This window comes from Myiozetetes cayanensis, unplaced genomic scaffold (assembly GCF_022539395.1).
Source record: "Myiozetetes cayanensis isolate MyiCay16 unplaced genomic scaffold, myiCay2020 scf5-8, whole genome shotgun sequence".
Taxonomy (NCBI): domain Eukaryota; kingdom Metazoa; phylum Chordata; class Aves; order Passeriformes; family Tyrannidae; genus Myiozetetes; species Myiozetetes cayanensis.
Window position 1 is genome coordinate 74,013,523 of NW_026087742.1, and position 21,277 is coordinate 74,034,799.

The window sequence follows — 21,277 nt, forward strand, 5'->3', positions numbered from 1 at the left end:
TGATTGACACTGCCTATTATTTCTCGTGTTCCCCTGTGCAGGGAATTTATCAGCCACCTGCGGCTCTACAGAGCCTTTTACGGTGGCCTGGCTGATCACCTGTGCAGTAACGAGTTGGCAGCTGCAGATGGACTCCCGTGTTGGAATGGAGAAGATGTCATAAAAAGGTACCTTTCTGACTCCTGTCATTTTTTTTGTTTTGTTTTGTAAGTCATGCTTCTCTGAAATAGCTTCCATTTGAGTCAAGTTGTTTCCCTGTGCCAGTGTCAAGATTATTTCGAAAAATAAATCAGCATGGGTTTCCTTCTCTCAGGCTTCGCCTGTAAACAGTAAACAGTACACAAAATGTCCCTGTATCTGTGTTTGAAGGAAAAAAACAACAAAAAAAAAAGAATTCTACTGTTCTTCAGAAATTTTCCCTTCAGATTTACATCACCTAAATATGCACTGGGAAAGAATCTGGATTGGCATTTACAAAATACAGTTAGAGAAAAACGACATGGATTTTTGTTTCATCTTGGTCTTTTTAGAATACTCCTTTTAATGCAGAGCGTGTGATAACAGACTCAAGCTTAAGACTTTTTCTGGAAGAGAAAAAGAACGAAGTAATCTCTTAATATATATTGTTTCTCAAGAGAGAGCTAAAAGATGAAGACACATTTTAAAGGTGAAACACAGGTATTTTTTTATGTATGTGGCAGCTTGGAAGATATCACTCAGCAGCAGTGATAAAGAGATAATAAACTGCTGTGCTCCTGGATGTATATCTCTGAAATCACAGCTTACAAAATACTAGCATTTCTGGATGGCAGAAAAACTTTCAGAGAGCTGATGTCTATGTTTTTGCTTTATTGCTTTGATCACCAAAACAAATATTTCTCTGAGTGGGAAGTTGTTGTGATGACAGAGACCAAAATATTGAAAGGTTTATTGCAATTATTTTTATTAAAAATCATTATGGTAATGTGGCGTTAGTGGTATTAGTAGGTAGTATCAAAGATCATATCAAAGAAGGTGGCTAAAGGCTGTGAGGTGAGTCAGTAGCATGAGATAGCAGGTACGAAGTAGAAGTAACAGTGGACAGCCTGCACCTTTAGGTATCTCTAAAAAAGTTAGGTAGGAACTGTCATTTATTTATTGATATCTAAGGAAATGGACATCCTTTCAGCAAACAGCTACAGGCCTGCTTTTCTTTATCTTCTTGGGCAGTGCGGTGCTTCAGCAGCACCAAGGTCCAGTGAGCATTTGACCCCCTTGATAGTCTCATTGGCAACCTTGGTCCAAAGATTTCAGCAATTATTGGATCCATTTAAAAATATAATGGAGGACAAAAGCAATCTATCTTAAAAGTAAGGCCACTTTGGTATAAGTTTAATTTATAAGTTTCCTTACAAAAATATTTTGTCTTCATATATACATATATATATATATATAAAAATGTATCTATATTTATATTTTTGGTCAGTAAATGTTAGTGTTAGCTTCCTAAAGATCTGAGATGTAGATAATACTTAGAAGTAAAGAATGATGATTAAAACCAGAAGAGCAGGATAATCTGACACCTGCAGATTATTTCACACATCTCAATACCTCTGCTTGTACACTAAACACTTGGCTATGGAAAGTCAAACTCAGGGTGAGAAACACAGTCCAACAAATTCTACAAACTTGGAAACAAGGAAGTTGTGTTTGAGCCAAAAAGGCTCGTGATCTGCCCCACAGATTGTGAAATGACATTTGTAATTGATTGATTGTATCACTCAACGAGCTAAGAGGTCTAATGAGCGATGACCAACATCAGAGGTGGTTGTGGTTGGGGATATTGTGAAGGAAAATGAAGATACCAGGCTTTAGGAATGTGTGGCATACTCCTAGAGTATTCCCAGATGTAGTACAATCAATCAAGAAATTCATCTTACAAAAAAAAAAAAAAAGGAGTCAAAGAATTATATTTGTTTAACCTGGAAAGGAAAATATGTTAGGTGGAAACAGGCTGTTGCTAGCAGAAAGAGGAATGTCTATTATCTGCTTTCATAATGGCTAGGACACATAGCGAACATTTTAAATATACTCTCTTTAAACATTAGGGAGAGTTTTCTAGTGACAAGGACAGTAAGGGTAAAAAATAAATAATTTTGTTGTCCAGCATCTGCCTGAAGAACAGGCAAGGCACTGAAAAATGATGCAACAAAAGCTGATTTTTCTTAGAGACACAAATTGGATAACCTCTTAAAATCTCCTCTAGCCCTATGATTCTGAATCTAGGATTATCTAAATCCTGTGTTGCTCAACTTCTATTGCCATCATCCCAGGATACCACGACATTTTAGAGGCAATAATGACCTGAGCAGGCTTCATCACTTTTCTCTCTAAGTACTGAAGAACACCTCAACCTGCACACTCAGTCTCTTTTCTTCTTTTTTTCTCCCCTCACCCTGCCTTTCCACTAGTATAATAATAAATAAAGATATTGGTGAACTCATCTGTGCAGTGTTTCTGACACTGAAAGGGGAAAGCCTGTATTGTTCAAATAAATCAAAGATAAATAGAGCTTATCTGTTTTGAGATTCTTCATCCTTTCCCATCCATTTTTGCCTTCTTTTTAAAAAAATGTGTCATAGCTGTTGATGACTGCAAGTTTGGGCCTGACATGAGAAAATATCATAAACTACATAATGCTGGTGTATCAGGACCTGAAGAAATTGCTAAGACTGCTTGCTGTATCTGTGTTGCAAGCTTCAAGTAGCAAAAGCCCCAGAGACAGGAGACAGATATATTTTTAAAAGATCTTTGCAGTTCTTTATTTTCCTTTTCTGTTCATTTTTCTAAAGGAAGCAGTTCAAGGTTTTTAACAGCTATAATATTGTATATCAGATAAATCTTATGACCTTTGCCTTCTCTAATACTATCTAAGAGATTATCAAGTGTGGATGGGAAAAGGTCAGGAAAAAAGGGTATTATTGAAATAAAAGCTTACTTAACGGTTTACATTTCATACGCTTCAGCTGTTTCCTTTCTCGCTTAAGCCTTTAGTTTTTTCCAAATCACAATGACATGGAAATATGGCCCTTGATTATGCACTAGAAATTGTTCTGGATCTGGCCTGTCACACAGTACAGGCTCATGCTTTTATCAAAACCTGAGACCGGAATCCCCACATTCCTGTATCCCTGCCTGACAAGATTAGTAGCGGGCAAGACCACACGCATGAGGTCCACATCACTGCAGCATGAGGGAGAAGACATCTCAGCAGAGTCTTGAGCCCTTCCACTGTTTTATCCAATTGTGTGACTACAGTGGTTGGGCATGAAACTTCACTTTTAAAGGCATAAGCTTAGTGTCTGTGGTGGGTTGACCTTGGCTGGATGCCAAGCTCCTCTATAACTCCCTTTCCCAGCCGGATAGGGGAGAGAAAATAAGCTGGAAAAGTGACTCATATGTTGAGATAAGGCAGTTTACTAAAGCAAAAAGGAAAGTTTGTACGCACACAAGCGAAGAGGAAAATAACAAGGTTTATTCTCTACTTCCCATTAGTGAGTGGTGTTCAGCAACTTCCTGAGAAGCAGGGCTGCAGCACACATAGTAGTTTTCCAGCAGGCAGACATTGTAAACAGCAAATGTCCCCCAGCTTCCTGCTCCTTTCCTCAGCTTTTATATCCGAGCTGACATCATATGGTCTGGAGTATCCCTTTGGTTAGTTTGGGTCAGCTGGCCCAGGATCTTGCCCTCGACTCGGGGGTGGGGAGGAATGTTGAGAGACAGTGCTGATGCTTTGCCAGCACTGCTCAGCAGTAGCCAAAACACTGGTGTGTTATCAACACCTTTCCAGCTACCAATGCAAAGCACAGCACTGTGAGGGTTGCTATGGGGAAATGAACTCCATCTCAGCCAGACCCAATACAGTGTCCTGGTGAAGTACCTGGAATTTAAGTGTTATGGGATTCCTTAGTTTCAATGGAAAAAGAGGAATTGCAATTAACAAGTTAAGCACTAACAAAGCATACGAGAAGAATTTCGTGCATCACTTTGGAATTTTGGTGGCACCTTAGCATTAAAACTAAAATAATGAGTGCAAATACACTGAGGTAGAGAGCTTTCATGGTCCAGAGAGACTGGCTACAATGTGGAGAGAGATGGATTAAAAATCTACAGAGGAGAGAAGAATATGTACTGTACATCTTGAGACCAGTGATCCAAGTGAAGCAAAAATAGATGTGAGGAAAAAAAAAATGAAATTATGTGTATTGAAGGATTCAAGTCTAATGGAGATTATTAAAAACAGCTAATCAAGTTTTGAAGGAAGAGTTTCATATGAAATGCATATCTGAAGTATCCAAATTAAGAGAAATTAAACAGCATGATTGATTTTAATTGCTGAGCAAATCGTTAGAAAGTAATTATAATAAGCATCTATCATCAAATAAATGCTTAGTTTTAGCACAGCTCTTAGGCCGGGGAAAGGAATTTTCTCTTTTGATTCTTAAATATTCTGAAACACGAGTACAATCCTGATTCTGTTCTTATTCAACAAAAGAAGATAAACACTGATATAAGGGGATCTAATGAATTGCTTTTAATTTTCTTTAATTTGAGCTAGTCATCACTTTATAATAAGGGAGAATGTAAACTGCCATCAAAGGAGGCACCACTTGACACCAATGTGAAAGATTTGCCTGAGCAACTTAAAATCCAGGAATAACCCATTATGGCTCTTACTGCTTTGCTTAATATGCTGTTGCTAACAAGGACCAGAAACAGATGCATAGAGAAAAAACAACTGTGAATTTCTGCTCCCTCAAAAAGCTTAACACCAGTAGCATTCCACAACAAGGGAACCAGAATTTTTCAGGTACCACAGCACTGAGTCAACTTAAGAAAAAAAGGTCGATAAAGATATTCACAGGCTAAATGTTTTGTAAAGACAATAAAAATTGAATAAATTTTAAAATCCATATGCCTGAATTCTGAAGTACTTTTGTTTTGAATTCCTGCTGCCCCTTTAGGGATGCTTGTAAGTGAAGGCACCAGTATATGACACTGGGGCTGCAATAAAAATCAGGTCATCTGGTCTATAAGAAGATAGGGCTCCAAAGGTCCACCCTGAATTCAGGAGGATTTTTTCATTACATTTCATGCATTTTCATTTGAAAAATTGCTGACATCAAGATACATTCAACAGCTAATCAGCAATACCACTGTTCTCCCTCCCTGTCCCCCAAATCACAAATAATTTCTTCTTGGTCCTATTTCAAGGAATGAGAGGGGCTTAGAAGGGCTTAAGATAAATATTTTCATGTCAACATAGAAAATACATGAAATGCCATGTGATCCTTTTGTTTATAATAATTGTGGGGTTTTTTCCCTATTGTGCCATGAGTTATAAAACCAAAAGTAATTCCTGCTTTTTAATATTGGTAGTATCACTTCTCAGTATATGCCTGCGTAAATCTCATGACACTTCAGGATGGAATGGATTTAATTACATAAAAGCAGCAAAATATGTATTGCATTAGATTACCTCAAAACAAATGTTATATTTTTCTTCTTGTTTGCTTGAACAAATACTTAATTTTCTGTAATGTTTGTCCAAAAAACATTGGACTTGTTTGTCATGCACAGCAGAGGCTGTAAAAGAAGGGTTCTAACACTAGCTGAATTCATTTTTATTAAGTTGGTAAAAATTTACAAATTGTATTGAATTTTAAAACAGGAAAACATGATTAGCACTATGTTAAATTAATTATTTTTAAATTCACAGAAAACTGCTGAAAGATAGGCATGAGAAAGAACAGTGACCATCATCATACCTTCATTGTGGTCTTCCATTTAAACAGTTATAGAAAAATAGTCTTCAGAATCTAATATTAGTGATCTGATGACTCTTAAAAGTTTTTGTAGTGAATTCAGGAGTACTTTACTACAGTTTATGACATGAAAAAGCAAAAAGAAAATCTATGATCTCCTTTTTGTATAACAGTTAATATTAACACCAAGGAAAACTCACGCAGGAGGCTTTACTGCATGAAATAAGTAACTATGAGTCATAGTAGATTATACTAGACAGAAAGTTTGTACTTGTGCCTTATTGAAGTTCTTATAAAAGAAATATGCTCTTACTGAATTCAACTTTGATATATAGGTTCTCTTTCAAATAATAATGTTTAGTGATATTTTCCAGTGAGGCTTCTTTCACACACTGATCTTCTGAAACATTTTATATTTCTAAACCAAGTTATTTATCACCTCTAGCCATGGTGATTTAATACAACAGCTCTCAATGAATTATTTAAACAATATTTTGTATTGTGAAATATTGTCTTTGAGGTCTTTCACTGTAATGCCCACAAGAATCTTCTGTAAACACTGCAACCTTACCAGTCCAGACAGGAAACTTCAGTGTAATTATGTTCAGCACCACAGCATTTACAGATATTCCTTTCGACATTCTTATTACTATGTGGTATCTGCTGAAGACTTTTCTCTTGACAGCTATAGGTCTTATTTTCATTGAGCATCCTGCACCAACTATATAAAGTGTGCTGCTGAAACTTAGGTTATACTTGGGGTTTTGCTTTTTACATTTTCACAGCTGACTTAAGATATCTGAGCAGGGAGATTATAGAGGTCTGGAAATTGGTTGGGAGTCTTATGTAAAAACCACTGATTTTTCCTATATGTCTAATTGTGAAAGTTTGCAGTAAGTTTTACTCTATATTAGAAAAAATTGCTTTATGTAATCCCATTTTGATGAATATTCTGTAGATTTTTATGTGTACAGATTAATTTTGTTAATGTCATTTATGTAATACAGGTGCTAAAAATGGATATTCATACAGTTATTAATACATCCGAAGAGTGAGTTAATTAATTATTTTTCTAGAAATAAATGTTATTCTTTCCAATTGTATTTTTCTTGCTGCTTTTGTAGTCAAAAGATCCTCTCTAATGAAGTAAAACTAATCTGCCATTCACAACTGTGAGTCTACGAGCATGTACTTCAAAATATCATTTTGTCCTCTTTAATAATAGTTATGGTTTCTTACCTTCCTTAGCAGCTCAGCTTCTACTGGAATTCCTTTAGAATTGCATGACTGGAATCACAAATTGGTTCATAGTCACTGAAATGACTATGTTTTTCTAGCTGTTTCTATTCTCACACTGCATTTTTAGGGTCAAAGATTTTTAGCACTTGTCCACATGTGGACACTCAGGAAGATTAAGCTGCATTAATGAAAACTGTGAGTTTAGAAATCAGTGACGTTAACTCCTTTTCAGTTCATTGAATGAATAAACCAACTGAAGCTACTTTAATTCAGAAAGAATTTTAATTTTTAAACTGTAGTATCCCACACAGAAATTTAATGAGCCAGCCCAGTTAATGCACTTCATATGTTCCAAGTGGTGTTTTGAGTTCAACCATGTAGGCAAGCACATATCTGCTGTGAGGGTTTCGGTGACAACTCTCTCTGAAAAAAGGCTGAATCAAAATCTGGTGAAAATGAAATATGTACACACTGACATGATGTGAGTGCTGCAGGCTTAGTAAGTGACCAGTCAAGCACTAGTGTGAATAGTCATGTCCAAACCTGAAATGTTTTCAGGTTCAGGTAGCACCTAAGATTTCATATCAGAAGTTACTATGAAGAATATATTAAAGCAGTAGGACTAAATTGTTACATTGGTGCAACTGGAGACAGTGCACATTCCCAAATACATACTTGATACCTATGAGACAGAGAAAGAAAAGACGAAGCAAGAAACACAGTCCAATCTTATAATGAGCTGTTCTTCTACAATAAACTATACCCCTCTGCTACCAGCAAGACCTTCCTTCAAGCTGTTTTTGGTCACTGAAGTATAAGAGAGATATTAAGCCGTTAGAGAGTGTCCAAAGGAGGGCAACAGATGGTGAAGGGCCTTGAGGGGAAGATGAATGAGAAGCAGCTGAGATCACCTGGTCTTATTCAGCCTGGAGCAGAGGAGACTGAGGGGAGATCTCATTGAAGTTTTAACCTCCTCATGAGGGGAAGAGGAGGGGCAGGCCCTGGTCTTTCTGGTGACCAGTGACAGGACCCAAGGGAATGGCCTGAAGTTGGGTCAGGGGAGGTTTAGGTTGGATAATAGAAAAAGGTTCTTCACCCAGAGGGTGGTTGGGCACTGGAGCAGGCTCCCCAAGGAAGTGGTCACAGCACCAAGCCTTTCAAGAGTTCAGGAAGCATTTGGATGATACTCTGAGGCTCATGGTGTAACTCTTGGGGATGGTCCTGTTCAGGGCCAGGAGTTGGACTCGATGTTCCTTGTGGGTGCCTTCCAACTCAGCATATTCTGTGATTCTGTGATTCTGTATATTTGAGAAAATGCCTTGGATGAATGGATTGCACTCTAGCATACTTCTGTGTAATAAGATGTAGTTTCTCCTCCTAAGGAGTGTGAGATGTGAATCTTTGTCATGTTAACTTTTAAACACATTTTTGTCTTATGTTAATAAGAGCTTACCATGTTGAAACTTACGTTATTGTTCTACTCCAGGTATTTGTGTGAAGAAATGCACACCTGAATGGGCCTTTTGGCCTCTTTTTCAACAGAGATAAATGGGCCCTTGTAGGATGCAATTTGTTTAAGTCTTCAAATAGTTGGATAGAACTTCCTAGAAGGACTTGTTTCTCTCCCTTGTCTGTAAAGGGCATCAGTCTAAAGATATTGGTGGAATTTATTTTATCCAAGTGTAAATATCTAGAATCTCACACTAATAAAAAGTATCAGTGCTGAGACGAAAACCTAAAATACCCTTAAGACTAAGTACTAAAGCTGTGAGATTGATCCAGAACACTTAGTTATGCCTAAGTGTTTGAGGTATTTCACTCAAAAACTAGGTACCCATGCTCATCCATATACCACAAATAATATCATATAGCACCATTACTTTTTGCTGGTACTGATCTTCTGGTCAAAGTGATGTATGAAGCTCACTGGGCTAAGCTATGTAAAATATTTGTACAGGACCAAGCTCTTTCTCAGTGCCTTTGGTCAAGTATGGAACATATTCTTGAACAATGCATAAGTCTTTGTGTTTTGCATAGTTTCTTAGAGTTTCAATTTAAATGTTAGATAAAGTTGGGAATAAAGAGAGTTATGGTATTTATGGAAAGAATATTAACTTTTATTTTTGTATTCACTCTGTTTCCTCAGGCTAATTTCACTGTAGGAGATGTTATGATATCTAGACCTTCAGGTTTTAAGTCTCCATAGAATGGTTCAGTTTAGAAGGGACCACAGAGGTCATCCGATCCAACCTCCCTGCTCAAGCAGTGTCATTCTAGAACACATTGCACAGGATTGTGTCCGGATCGTTCTTGAATATCTCCAGGGAGGGGGACTCTGTAACCTCTCTGACTGAGGTTCAGTTCTTATAAAGTACTATAACAATTGGTATGATCATGTCCTTTTTTTAAATATGATGATGACAATATTTGGGGGTTGCTTATGTTCCTGTACACAACAAGATTCCTAGCAACACTTATTTTAATGTTTCACTTTCATAACCCCAGGTCTTTAAAACCTCTGAATCACACATAAGTACAACAGTAATAGAAGAAGTAATAAGCCTATCCTATGTTGTAGTCTAATAAAACTGCATTTTTTCACTCTTTAATTATTTCTGAAATCTACAAAGATAGAATGGCAGATAGCTAGTATTATTGCCTTAAGTGCAAACATCAAAACAACTTTTCTATTCTACTTAGAGAAGAAAAGAATATTAACAGGGCCTCCTGAAATCCTTGTACAGAAACTGTTTAAAATAAATAAAAACTTATTTAAAAATACCAATGTTTTTGCTACAACGATGTTTCATTTTCCATTGAAAAGTATTAAACATGGTCAGTTAACACACGGCAGTAGTGAAGGTTAAAAAAGCAGCACTGAAATGGTACAAGGGTTCTAGACAGCAGCTCATGGAGAGAGATTGCATAAACCATTATAGTTTTCTTTAAAAAAAAACCTCTGTAAATGCAGATTATCACTGTATTTTCTTTAATTCCTTGAATAGGAATCTCAAGATAAAGACATCTAGCCCCTAACAGCCTGTATTTCTAGGACAGGGAGGGTTTTATTATGATACAACCCAATGAAAACTCATTTTGAAATACTACCCTTCAGCCTTTTGACAACACAGACTATATTCACAGAGATCTTGGCAGTAATTATTTAATTTCGAATTCATATCTAAGGAATTAGTTTTTCAACAAAGAATTTTTTTTACTGGTTGGTTCAAGTGCTGATAACTACACTCTTCTACCTCTTCCATATTTTTAATTGCTTAGTAAAGAAATATATTTGTAGTTAAAAAAAATTGAATTAAACAGGCAGAAGTTGTTTACTTACTTGGACACCTGTGAAGGATTTTAAATGAAAAATAATTTAGCTCATATTTCAGTCAATATAGTTGATTCTTTTGGATTCATATGTTGACGATGCCATATTTAGGTGTACAAGGAAGATTTCATTTTCTGAAGTGAGATTCAACTGACATCTATGGCTGTGCAAACTTGGGCATCTGAACAGCTTGAGTCTGTGCAGTCAGTGGAGAGAGACACATCCTACTTCGTGCAAGTGGGTTGGCTGTTTCTAACCACTGTAACCACTTTGAGTGTGCAGAACAGAGTTTCGGCGTAGCTTAGATCATCTGAATTTTGCTCTCAAGGATGTACAAGTCTGATAGAAAAGCATTTATACCCTAAGAAAACAAAAGCCACACATGCAAGCAAAGCAAACCAAGGAATTAGTTCACTGCTTCCCATGGGCAGGCAGGTGTTCAGCCATCTCCAGGAGAGCAGGGCACCATCATGTTTAACAGTTACAAACACCATCACATCAAACGTTCCCCCCTTCCTCCTTCTTCCCTCCACTTTATATACTGAGCATAACGTCATATGGTATGGAATATTCCTTTGGTCAGTTGGGGTCACCTGTACTGGCTTTGTCTTCTCCGAATCTCCCACACTCTTCCAACTTTCTTGCCAGTGTGGCAGTACAAAAACCAGAAAAGGCCTCGGCTCTGTGTAAGTATTGCTCAACAATAGCAGAAACATCTCTATATTATTTGTTAAGCTCAAATCCAAAATGCAGCCCCATCCTAGTCATGGTGGAGAAAATTTGCTCTACTCCAGTTAAAACCAGCATGAACATGTAGAGTCAATTCAGAGCATATTTCATGGCTACCAAAAAGAAAATACAGAAATGGGTCATTTCTACCCCGTGCCTCAGGAAGCTGTAGTTGCAGGCACACCACTGCACACCACCCTTAGTTAAATGTCACCAGAAGCTAGCTGAATGTTATCAGAAAGTAAAAAATACCTGAGTTTTCTGAACATCGGCTGAAACTCATTGATTTGCTTTTTCACTGCTTCCTTCTTTTCAGATTCCTCTGTGATCTGAACTCCTCTGTAGAGAAAGCCTATGTGGCAGATGCTTCAACACTGCCAATGGAACAGTTCACAGTGATAGATACAGCACATAGGATGAGTCAAACAGATGCTCGCGACAAGAAAAACTCTTGTCTCAGCTGTGTACACAAATTGCAGTGGAATACATGAAGAGAAGCCATATGTAAAAAGATCCTACAGTTGTTGTTCAGATGAGCAGATTTTTCTAATAATTCCATCAATCCCCAAAAGGTTTAAACTATTTGTATTTGCACTGTCTGTTTTTTTTACTTTTTCCATAAACACAAAATAGACCTAGAATAGATTAACATTTCATAGAAAGACAACAAATTCTTTCTCTAGGAACAGTAGAACTCGTGTCCTAGAAAATCATCTCCTGATAAATAGGCAGTGTAATAAGTTCATTTTCTCATTTATATGTGCGTCTGAAATAATTCTGAGTTTATGCATTTAAACATTTGTGTATCTGGGAGTAATGCTACATCACCCTCACGTGTCTGCTGGAAGTGGAGAGGCACAGATACATAGTGTAGTCTTGTGCTAGGGAATTTTGTCAGGGAAAATGCATTCAGTATTTTAAAGAAATCAGAGGCATCGTCTTTGTGGCTTTTTTTCCTTATTTGTGTCTTTCAGTTTCTTACTATAAGACTTTAATTTACTTTTGTTACTTTCATTTCCTTACTATATTTCTTATTGCATATATTTTCTTACTACTTCCCGCCCCCCACCTGCCATGTTCACAGCAGTGCCAAATGAAACATCAACAGGAGAAAATCCCTTTTTTTTGGTGGTCCCGTGGAGAGAGCTGTTCTCGCTGTTGCTGTATCCTAGGTTGCCACCCAGTGGAGAAGACTGTAACTTCTGCTCGCAATCCCAAAAATGAGAAGTCTTCTCATAGAGTGAGATTGTCCTGAGTTGGAAGGGACCCACAAGGAAAGTTGAGTGCAACTCCTGGCCCTGCACAGGACATCCCAAAAATCACACCATATGCCTGGAGAGTATCATCCAAATTCTTCTTTAACCACGGAATGCTTGGTGCCGTGACCCCTTCTTACCCTATGGCCAGTAGCCCTTTATTCTGCAAGCAAATGTTTGTGGGTGGTCTTTTTGGGGAAGCACTGCTTCCTTTTGTTGTTTTTAGTTGCTCTAACTCAGATTTAAAAGATCAACTAGCAACAGCGTGGAATCTTGCTATAAAGCCCTCTGGTGTTTGCCCCTTTTCTCCAGATGTTTGCTGGGTGTGACCAGTGTGCTATGTGCCATATACCAACCTGATACAACAATGCAGTTCCATTATATTAATCTAAAAGCTGGTTAACATGGCAGGGGATCAGAGATGTGATTTGCAACAGTGCCTTGTATTCTAGAAAAAAAAAAAGAGATCACATTATTTTCAACTTCTTATAACGTGCAGTTAAAAATCTCTTGTAACACAAACATCATTTGGCCTTAGCTATGTTTAAACAAGCAGCTCACAGCTTTGAGGAAAGAAAAACAAACCACCTAAACCACAAACCTGTTTTCCAGTTTGTATTACTGTTTTCTGACTTTTCTGTGTTCTGAGTTTTCTGACTCATTCTGTACTTATTTCATCTAAGTGTTTGCAATTGCTGTACAAAGCTAATATAGGCAAGTGTTGGCAGCCACTGGTATTTAAGTAGTGTATCATGAGGAAATACTCTGAGTATTTAACAAAAGGAGGAGAACAGAGTAGGTTGAATTAGAGTAGCGAAAAAAACAAGGATGTTGATAACTCTGAAGAAGAGAGACATGGAAGACAGTCACCAGTATCTTCCATATCAGAAGCAATCCCTGAAGAACCATCACTCTGCCCCAGTTCACAGCCCCAAGGGTGTCCAGAGCAGACCAAACACATATGGATAAAGTTATCTGGTAAATACTCTTTCCTTTGGAAGTCTGCAGTAGGCCATTGCTGTGACAAAAGCCAAGTTACAAAGTATCAAATAGTGCTTCCTTTATTTAGAAAGATTAAAGTGACAGAAACTCAGTGTCTTCAAATTATCCCTCATATTTTCAGCTGAAAAGAAGCCTCCTTATCTAGTCTATTAGCTGTTATTTCTATTTTTCATTTTTTCCCCCAAAGCCTTTATCAGGAGAGGAGGGCAGGGCTGTTTCTGCTTGCAATGGCTCATGTAGGGTTTCCAAATTTGTGAGATATTCAACTTCTCTAAAGCCCTCCTCACATTAGCATACTCCTGTCTTTTACTGATGAAACCAAGTTATAGCATACAAGACAGAAACTCTGGAGGATATAAAACCTATGTGTTTGTACTCTTCTCATTGTTTGTAGTTTGAATTAAAGAAAACCAAAAAATATGCTATAATTTATCCTCTTCCAAGAACAAGTATGCATGAACTGCTGCAGTTCAGGATTCCAACGAGGGGAAAAAAAAATATTTTTCACCCTGTGTGTAGCACTTCTATTGTTAGTCAGGGCTTAGACACAGAGAAAAGCCTGGGTTAGGAAGGGACCTCTGGAATGACTTGTACAAACTTCAGTAACAAGTCAAGGCCATAGATTAGGATATTCAGGACTCTGTCAAGCTGAGTAGGATTTTCAATGACAGAGATTTTGCTAACTTTTAGAGCAGCCTATTCCAGTGTTCAGCTGATCACAGGGTGCCTTTTTTTCTCTATACCTGTATTTTAGATATTTTATGAAGTGTGTGGTGAGATTCCCCTAAGACTGGCTTTTTGCAGATGAATCACAGCTGTATAAAGTATGGCCAGATATCATTAATGTTTGATATATAAATGTATATCCCAAATGATTAGTAGGGAAATTAAATAGTCGACAGCTAAGATTTGGGAGAGTTCTCAGAGGAGAAAAAAAAATCCCACCCATTTAAAATCCTGAGCATATGTGCAGAAACTGGAGCGGGATTCTTGACTCCTAAATTACGTACTCATTACCCACTTGCTTTCTACTTGAAGAAGATACAGATGCACTTACATTAGAATTTTAATTTGAGGCAGGAGTGTGCTTTTGACACAAATCTCTCAGTCATCTCCAGTTACTTCAATTCATGTTGTGGAACAGCCTTGGGGAAAATAAACAGGATTCCTTTCAAATGAAACTCAACTCAGTGAGGTGTGCCTGAAGATCGCATCTAATGTACTCTAACTACAAATGGGCATTCAGTCTCTTGGGATTAGAGTAGATCTAATCAAGTATTCTTTCTCATATAGGTATCTGTGTTGCAGATATTGGGTCATAAGTATCAAGTTTTTATAGAAAAAATAAAATTTGTGACTGTTCTTTAACAGAATTGTTATTCTGTTATAGACACATGCTGGTATTGGGCATGGATTGTTATGGCTCACCACATGGTTATGGGAGGAAGGGAAACTGGTAGGAAAACCACTGTATAAAACCTGGCAAACCCAGGCACATGAGACAAATTGTCTGGATTTCCAAAAAAATAAAAATAAAATAAAAGAAAAGAAAAGAAAAGAAAAGAAAAGAAAAGAAAAGAAAAGAAAAGAAAAGAAAAGAAAAGAAAAGGAAAAAAAAAAAAAAAAAAAAAAAGAGGAGGCCGTGTGTGATATATTTGTATTCAGTCTATTGCCTGTTCATTATTCTAAGACTTATTATTTTAATGGATTATCTAACTATTAACATTCTTTTTTTTTTTAAAAAAAAGAACCTCATTGACACTCCTATTGAGAATGAAATTGTTAAATTATATGCTTGATATAACGGCTTGTGATTGTTTGAAATAATCATGTTTATAGTAACACAGACCTCTAATGAGGCGTGATGAACTGGGACATCTACTTCAATGGAGGAAAATAAAGTGAAACACTATTCCTCCAAATAGAATACATGATCTGTTGTTTCAGTGGGACAATCATCACGTACAAGGCAGTGTATTGGGATGTTTTTCAGCCTTAATTACTCTGTCAGTTACAATTAGAGGTGTTAATGTAACTCTGAAATGCTACAAATTAGTTGTGGCTTTTGCTCCTTGTGTGTTCTCAGTCTGTCTTGCACAAAAAGATGCCAGAATGACTGAGATCTCTTGCTGAGCCTGTTATTAAGGTTTGCTTGTTCTGCTCCCTTGGTACAGTTATTTACTCAGTGTGGATTCTGGTTTATGGGTGTAAAGATGCCTGCATCAGAATGGATCCTGTAAACGTAAGGGGAAGAATTTCCATGTGTGAGGCATTTTCTTCTGAAATAGCTGCAGCTGTATCAGCAATTTGTATAGCTGTACTAGTTGAAAAATTAGTTTTTATAGCAGTTGTTATTGGTATGAAACCCATTAATTTTCAAAATCTTACGAGTGCTTACTGATTTATAGATTTTTGGCATTGTTTTTCTGTTATAATAAAGTAGTAGACATTTTTCAAAATCCTCCCACTGTGGTCATCTTCAACAAAGCAATTGTTTTAGTAGAATGACACAAAAATTTTTTGACTGTTGGAGGAAACATGAACTTGAAAGTGGAGGTCCGAGGACAGTGCATTTGCCAGTCCTCTCATTTCAGTAAGCAGTATCAAAAGGTTATCTGGTCCAATACCAATAAATAAAGGAGATAAAATGAGCACTGTGATACTGTACTCTGTGATAGACAGAAAAAAGCAAGAAATGCAGGAGATTCACAGAAGGGTGGCCAAATGCTCTTGGCTCTGCAGAAGGTAAGGACTGATTTTCTTCCACTACTGAAAAGCTACCAAGTGCAGTCATTCAGTGGACTAGCAGACTTCATCTTGTTTTGAAACAGCTGCTTTGCATTTCTGCAGTCTTAGAGATTGCATTGCTTCTTGAAAGGGCAAATGTCTCTGACAGTGGATTAAACTCCCCAGTGTTTGCTTTAGAGCTGGAAGAAACCTCAGACTATGGAATGGTTTTATCCTCTTGCCTGAAATCTTGGAACACTAAATAAATTTTACACAGTCAGGGACACTTCAGCTTCATCACCATGTGATGGATGACTAGGTAATGTGACAGATCATCTGTTTGTTCAGTTTTGAAGTATATATGCTCCTAAGTGAAGGAATTTAAAATACCACTCATCTTTATAGTTTGTTTCTTTGGATTAAAAACTGATTACCAAAACCCATTATATACATTCATAAGATAACATATTTAATGGGATTAATCCAGATGAAATAGTTTCTCATTAATAACTTTTACCTATGCAGCACAAGCATCCTACTAAAATAAATGTAAATTTTAAAGGCAGTAAAGCCTCAGAGTTAAGATCTTTTCTTTCAGGCTGTGCTTACAAGAGGAGATGTCAGGATTTGAAGATATTTTGAAAATAGGAAAAAAGTCTTCAGAGTCTTCATTAGTGTTCAAAGACATGAATGGTTTTCAGAGAAGCTTTTTTTTTTTTTTTTTAATTTTCAGGTCAAGCATATATTTGTATATGTTAGGGAAGTTTTTATCTTAAATCATTTTTTTCTCAGCCAAACAATTGAGCAATTAGCTAAAATTATATAATTGTTAAAAATTGTAAAGACTCTTTACAATGTAATTTAATTACTGTTTACTGTAAAAAGTAATAACTGTTTATAACAATTATTTAAGCCATGAGAAGTAATGATACCTTTATAAAATTGGTAACAACTAAGATGTTATTTTTTGTGCATAATGACAAGTATAGATTCTGTTAGGGATGGAATGACACTAACTTACATACCTATGTTCTTTCTGTGTCTGCTGACTCATATGAGATAGGAAAAAAAGAAAATTCTGTACACTGAAAGCATTAATATATTCGCCAAGTAGACTAAAAAGATTGTATCACTGCTGTGTGACATAGTCTGTAAATGAAATCTAGCATGATACTTACCAACTAAAACTCAATTAGGCGAATATGTCATTCCCATATATGTGTGAGTGAGCTTAGCATAGTATTAAAGACCAAGTAGCAAATTTGTCTGAACTACAATATGTAGTAATTAAAATTACCAAACATTGTAAACATTTTTTATAATAACAATTTGATTTTCAGGACTTCTTAGCTATAGAAAGTGTTTTGAGGGCTAGATTGCAGCATTAATACTATCACCACAAATATAGTTTATGAAATATTTTTCTTGCTGAAGGGAAATGTTTCTCAAATTGGATTCTCTGCATACCTGGCCTATGAGAGAACAAGAAAGCTGAACTTGTTTTCTGTCTAAAATATCTTGGGGATGGAGCTACTTTGCATTTCTAGTCTAGTCAGGGAAGTGGACTTATACACTAAAAATAGCTATGTTTTAATACTGCTACAACACAGTGGATTATGTGCTTCAGTTCCTGGAGTGCAAACACTGGGAATAATGGCACATGGTTTTAACCTGGGCTTTAGGCATCTGACTTTGGGCTTTTTCATGGGCTAATCTCCTAAATAGCAACCAGAGCTGGACAGACTCTGCAGGAAGGTGGTTGGGAAGCCCTGAGTTAAGCTCCTTCTCTAAGCAGCATTTTTGAAGAAGCAGCCACCTTTCTCCCATGATAACATAGGAAGCCTTGCCCAAATCCCTCCAATTCATCTTTCTTTCAGACTTCCTTTCCCTTGACTTTGTCATTTGCTTAAATTTGGACAAGAAAAAGGCATTTTGGAAGGTAAATGCAGTCAGAAAAGTACTACTGAAATCAAAAGAACTGCTTATGTTTGTAACCACACACATAAGAAAAGTACTTGCAAAGCTGGGGTGTTAGATAATGAAGTCTTTGAGGAGGAAACTCTCTCTTTGGCAGAGTTATTTGTTAAATAAATAGTAACCAGCTGGCTCTCCATTTGCAATCAATAACTGTAGTATTTCTTTTCATGTTTGTGTTTAGATAAAAATGTATTTATGCCAAAGCTCTTGCAAAGACTGACTGAAACTTTAAAAGCCAGATAGTCACTCAAATATTTCACATGTGCTTTTCACCAGAGGATGTCAAGTTTTGCTTTTGTGTAAAGGGTCTTATAATAAATAGAGGAAGGACTATGCTGCTGTATTTCATAGATATGGCTGATTTTGTAAAGAATTTTCAACTATATTACCACATTATCATGATATGCATAAAAACATTAGTTCTTTTTATTTAACTCTATCCTTTCAGATACTGGATAGTTATGCTTGACCTGTTTCTGATCTGAGAAGAAGGTGATTAACTGCAGCTTTTCCTCCCCTTCTTGATCTGGCTATCTTGAAGTGAGCTATAAAAAGGCCTATTCAAGGGAAAGAAAGAAGGCCAGGTGCTCAATCAGACTGTAAGAGCTGGGATTGCTGTCAAATTAGAAAATCTTTTCCGTAAAATAATAATTTTTTTCTGTAATAGTTTTTTTCTATTATTCATATAAAATTAGCATAGTAATTCAACTATTAACCTGCTGACAAAAGGAGCAGGCTAAGCTATGGAAGACCAATGGAACCCTGAAATAAGATGGAAGATGCAACATGTTTCTAGATTTGGAGTGTTTGTGTAGGATGCCTAATAGCTCATGAGGTGGAGAACAACACTAATGTTTTTAAAGTATCTTGGCATAGCACAGAAGACATCTAAAAAAAAAAAAAGAAGAAATAAATTTTATAGGGAAAAATCCAATGAACAGTAGGTTTAGACAGAAATAAATGCCATGGATGAACTCATTAGTCATTAGATCTCCAAGGAAAGGCAAAGAAGTTGTGCTGCATCACAGTCAGAATATATTCCAAGACAGACATGTTGTTGGGAAAGAGGTAAGCACAGTATGCAAAACTGTTGCATATTTTCAACTCTCTTCATCAAGCAGAAAGGGAGCCAAAATAGTGTGTCCATCCAGGGTAAGCAGGGCACAAAAAGAGCAAGTTCCTGCTGAGAACTATGAGATGCAGTGTTCATGCAGCAGTGTTGGGTTGTGGCACGCTCACAGAGTTTTGGATCTGTTTAGCTGTTAGCTCTTTTGTGTCATTTTGTTATGATGTTGGCACCATAATACTGACAAGTGAAGTTCTATAAAAACAGAAAACAGAGAAGGATTACTACTGGAAGATATAGAAAGAAATAACACTGGTTATGTCAGAGATAAATAATGATAGGTATGCCTGAGAAAAGATTTGCTGATTTGCAGAGGCTTCACATATCTTAGTTTGATCTAATTTATTCTGGCAGCACTCCATTTATTCCACATTAAAATAGGTGTCTCTATAATGGCATTAAGAGGTAATGGCATATTCTCTCTACATAAAGGCAGAAGTCTTCTCTAAGTTCTCTGATATGGCTAACAGAAAAGGAACAGTAAAAAAAAGGCAAATTGCTCTATTTTGATAGTCAGTTATTATTACACAGGCATTTGCACAAGTCAGAAAAGTCTTTATCTGATTTAGGATAAAAATCATTATTAATTCTTCACATTTCCTTTGCAAAAGAAAAAGCCAGTAGGAATCCTTCACTGTCAATGATTCCTGGGGAACAGAACATGAAGTCCTTTGAAGTCAGCTGTGGTTCAGGGTATATAGAGACCTGTAGCTCTCTGAGTAAGCACATGAGTTCTCTGGGGTCGTCATGCAGTCATAGGATGGCTGAAGGGCCCTTTGGAGAACATTTAATCTAACCCTCTGCTCAGAGCAGGTCAGCCAGGGCTGGTTTCTCAGGACTCTCTCTTGTTTCACATTTTCCTTAGGGTTTCTTTAGCTTATGATATCCCTGTAGAAACTCCTTCTTGTCCTTTGTGACCCTCTCCAGATTCAACTCCAGGTGGGTTTTGACTTACTGTCATTCCTGCACCTCATCTCTATATTCATTCTTGGTGCCCTGACCCTACTTCTGTCTCTTACAGACTTTTTTTTTTAAATGCTTGAGGATAGTCAGATGCTCCTTTTTCAACCAGCCTCCTGTCTCTTTGCTTGATTTCCTGCACAAGGAGTGGACCATTCTTGAGCTTGGAGAAGGTGATCCTTTAAAAACAGCCACCTTTTCTGGACCCATCCTTTCCCCGGAACTGTCTTCCATGCCATTTTTGTCAAAACGGATTTGTGAACAGGCCTGTGAACAGGTCTGCTCTCTGTTCCTTTCTCCCCAGTAAAGCAGTGCTCTTGAGAATAATAGAAAGTATGTTTAAAGCTTCTTCAAGGGCTTTAAGGTGCCAATACCTGGGAGCTGAGCTTCAGACGTTGCTACACAGCTTGCAGGATGCTGAGTCCTGTTCTCAAGCCGTCATGAACCCCACTTTTAAATTGCAGTTCTATACCTCATGTCCATTTCTGGTTTTGAACAGTGTGTCCATACAGAAGCAATCATCTTCCCTTAGCCTGTGTACGGCTCTGCTACACTAAAGAACCTCTTTAATGGCAAACTTCCCTGCTCAAAGGAGTGCAATGTAAAAGGTTCCCAAGGCAGTGCCTACCTGAGCTGGTAATGTTTACATTTCCATTATGAAATCATATTTATGTGGCATGAGCTGAATGAGTTTATCTAAAATACACCTATTTGGCTATCTGTCAAAGCAGTTTTAGAGCACTTTAAAGATTTTTCTTTGTGTTGTAGATTAAATACCCATTTCAGGACTCCAATACCATTAATTTATCATAAGCTGTTTAGTTACAATGCACATTTGATTCACAAGAAGAATAATTAATTTTTTGTTGTATTAATGCATTTATCATATTTAAAATCAAGATTCAAATTTTGTTTGAAAAGCATAACCTTTATATTTTGTAAGATGTGAAGGGGACTTAGAATTGATTAAAGTGATAAATCCACAAGTTAGCATTTTTTCATTAAGAAGATCAATGTCTCTTTCTGTTAAAATATTCTCCCTTTTGCTCTTGCTGTCCCAGAAAACAAAATTGCTTTTTCTCAGTACCTTTACTCGTAGGTAGATGACATATATATGATTAATTTG

General features: G+C 36.9%; 1 protein-coding gene across 2 annotated transcripts in view; it reads left to right on the top strand.

The window, feature by feature from the left end:
* Positions 1 to 21,277, top strand: part of GPC5 (glypican 5) — a 629,773-nt gene that overhangs the window by 115,328 nt on the left and 493,168 nt on the right. For both annotated transcript variants that reach the window (XM_050334039.1, XM_050334038.1), the window contains exon 5: positions 42 to 167. In XM_050334039.1, the coding sequence (XP_050189996.1) occupies positions 42 to 167 (126 nt within the window). The remainder of the gene's footprint in view (positions 1 to 41; positions 168 to 21,277) is intronic.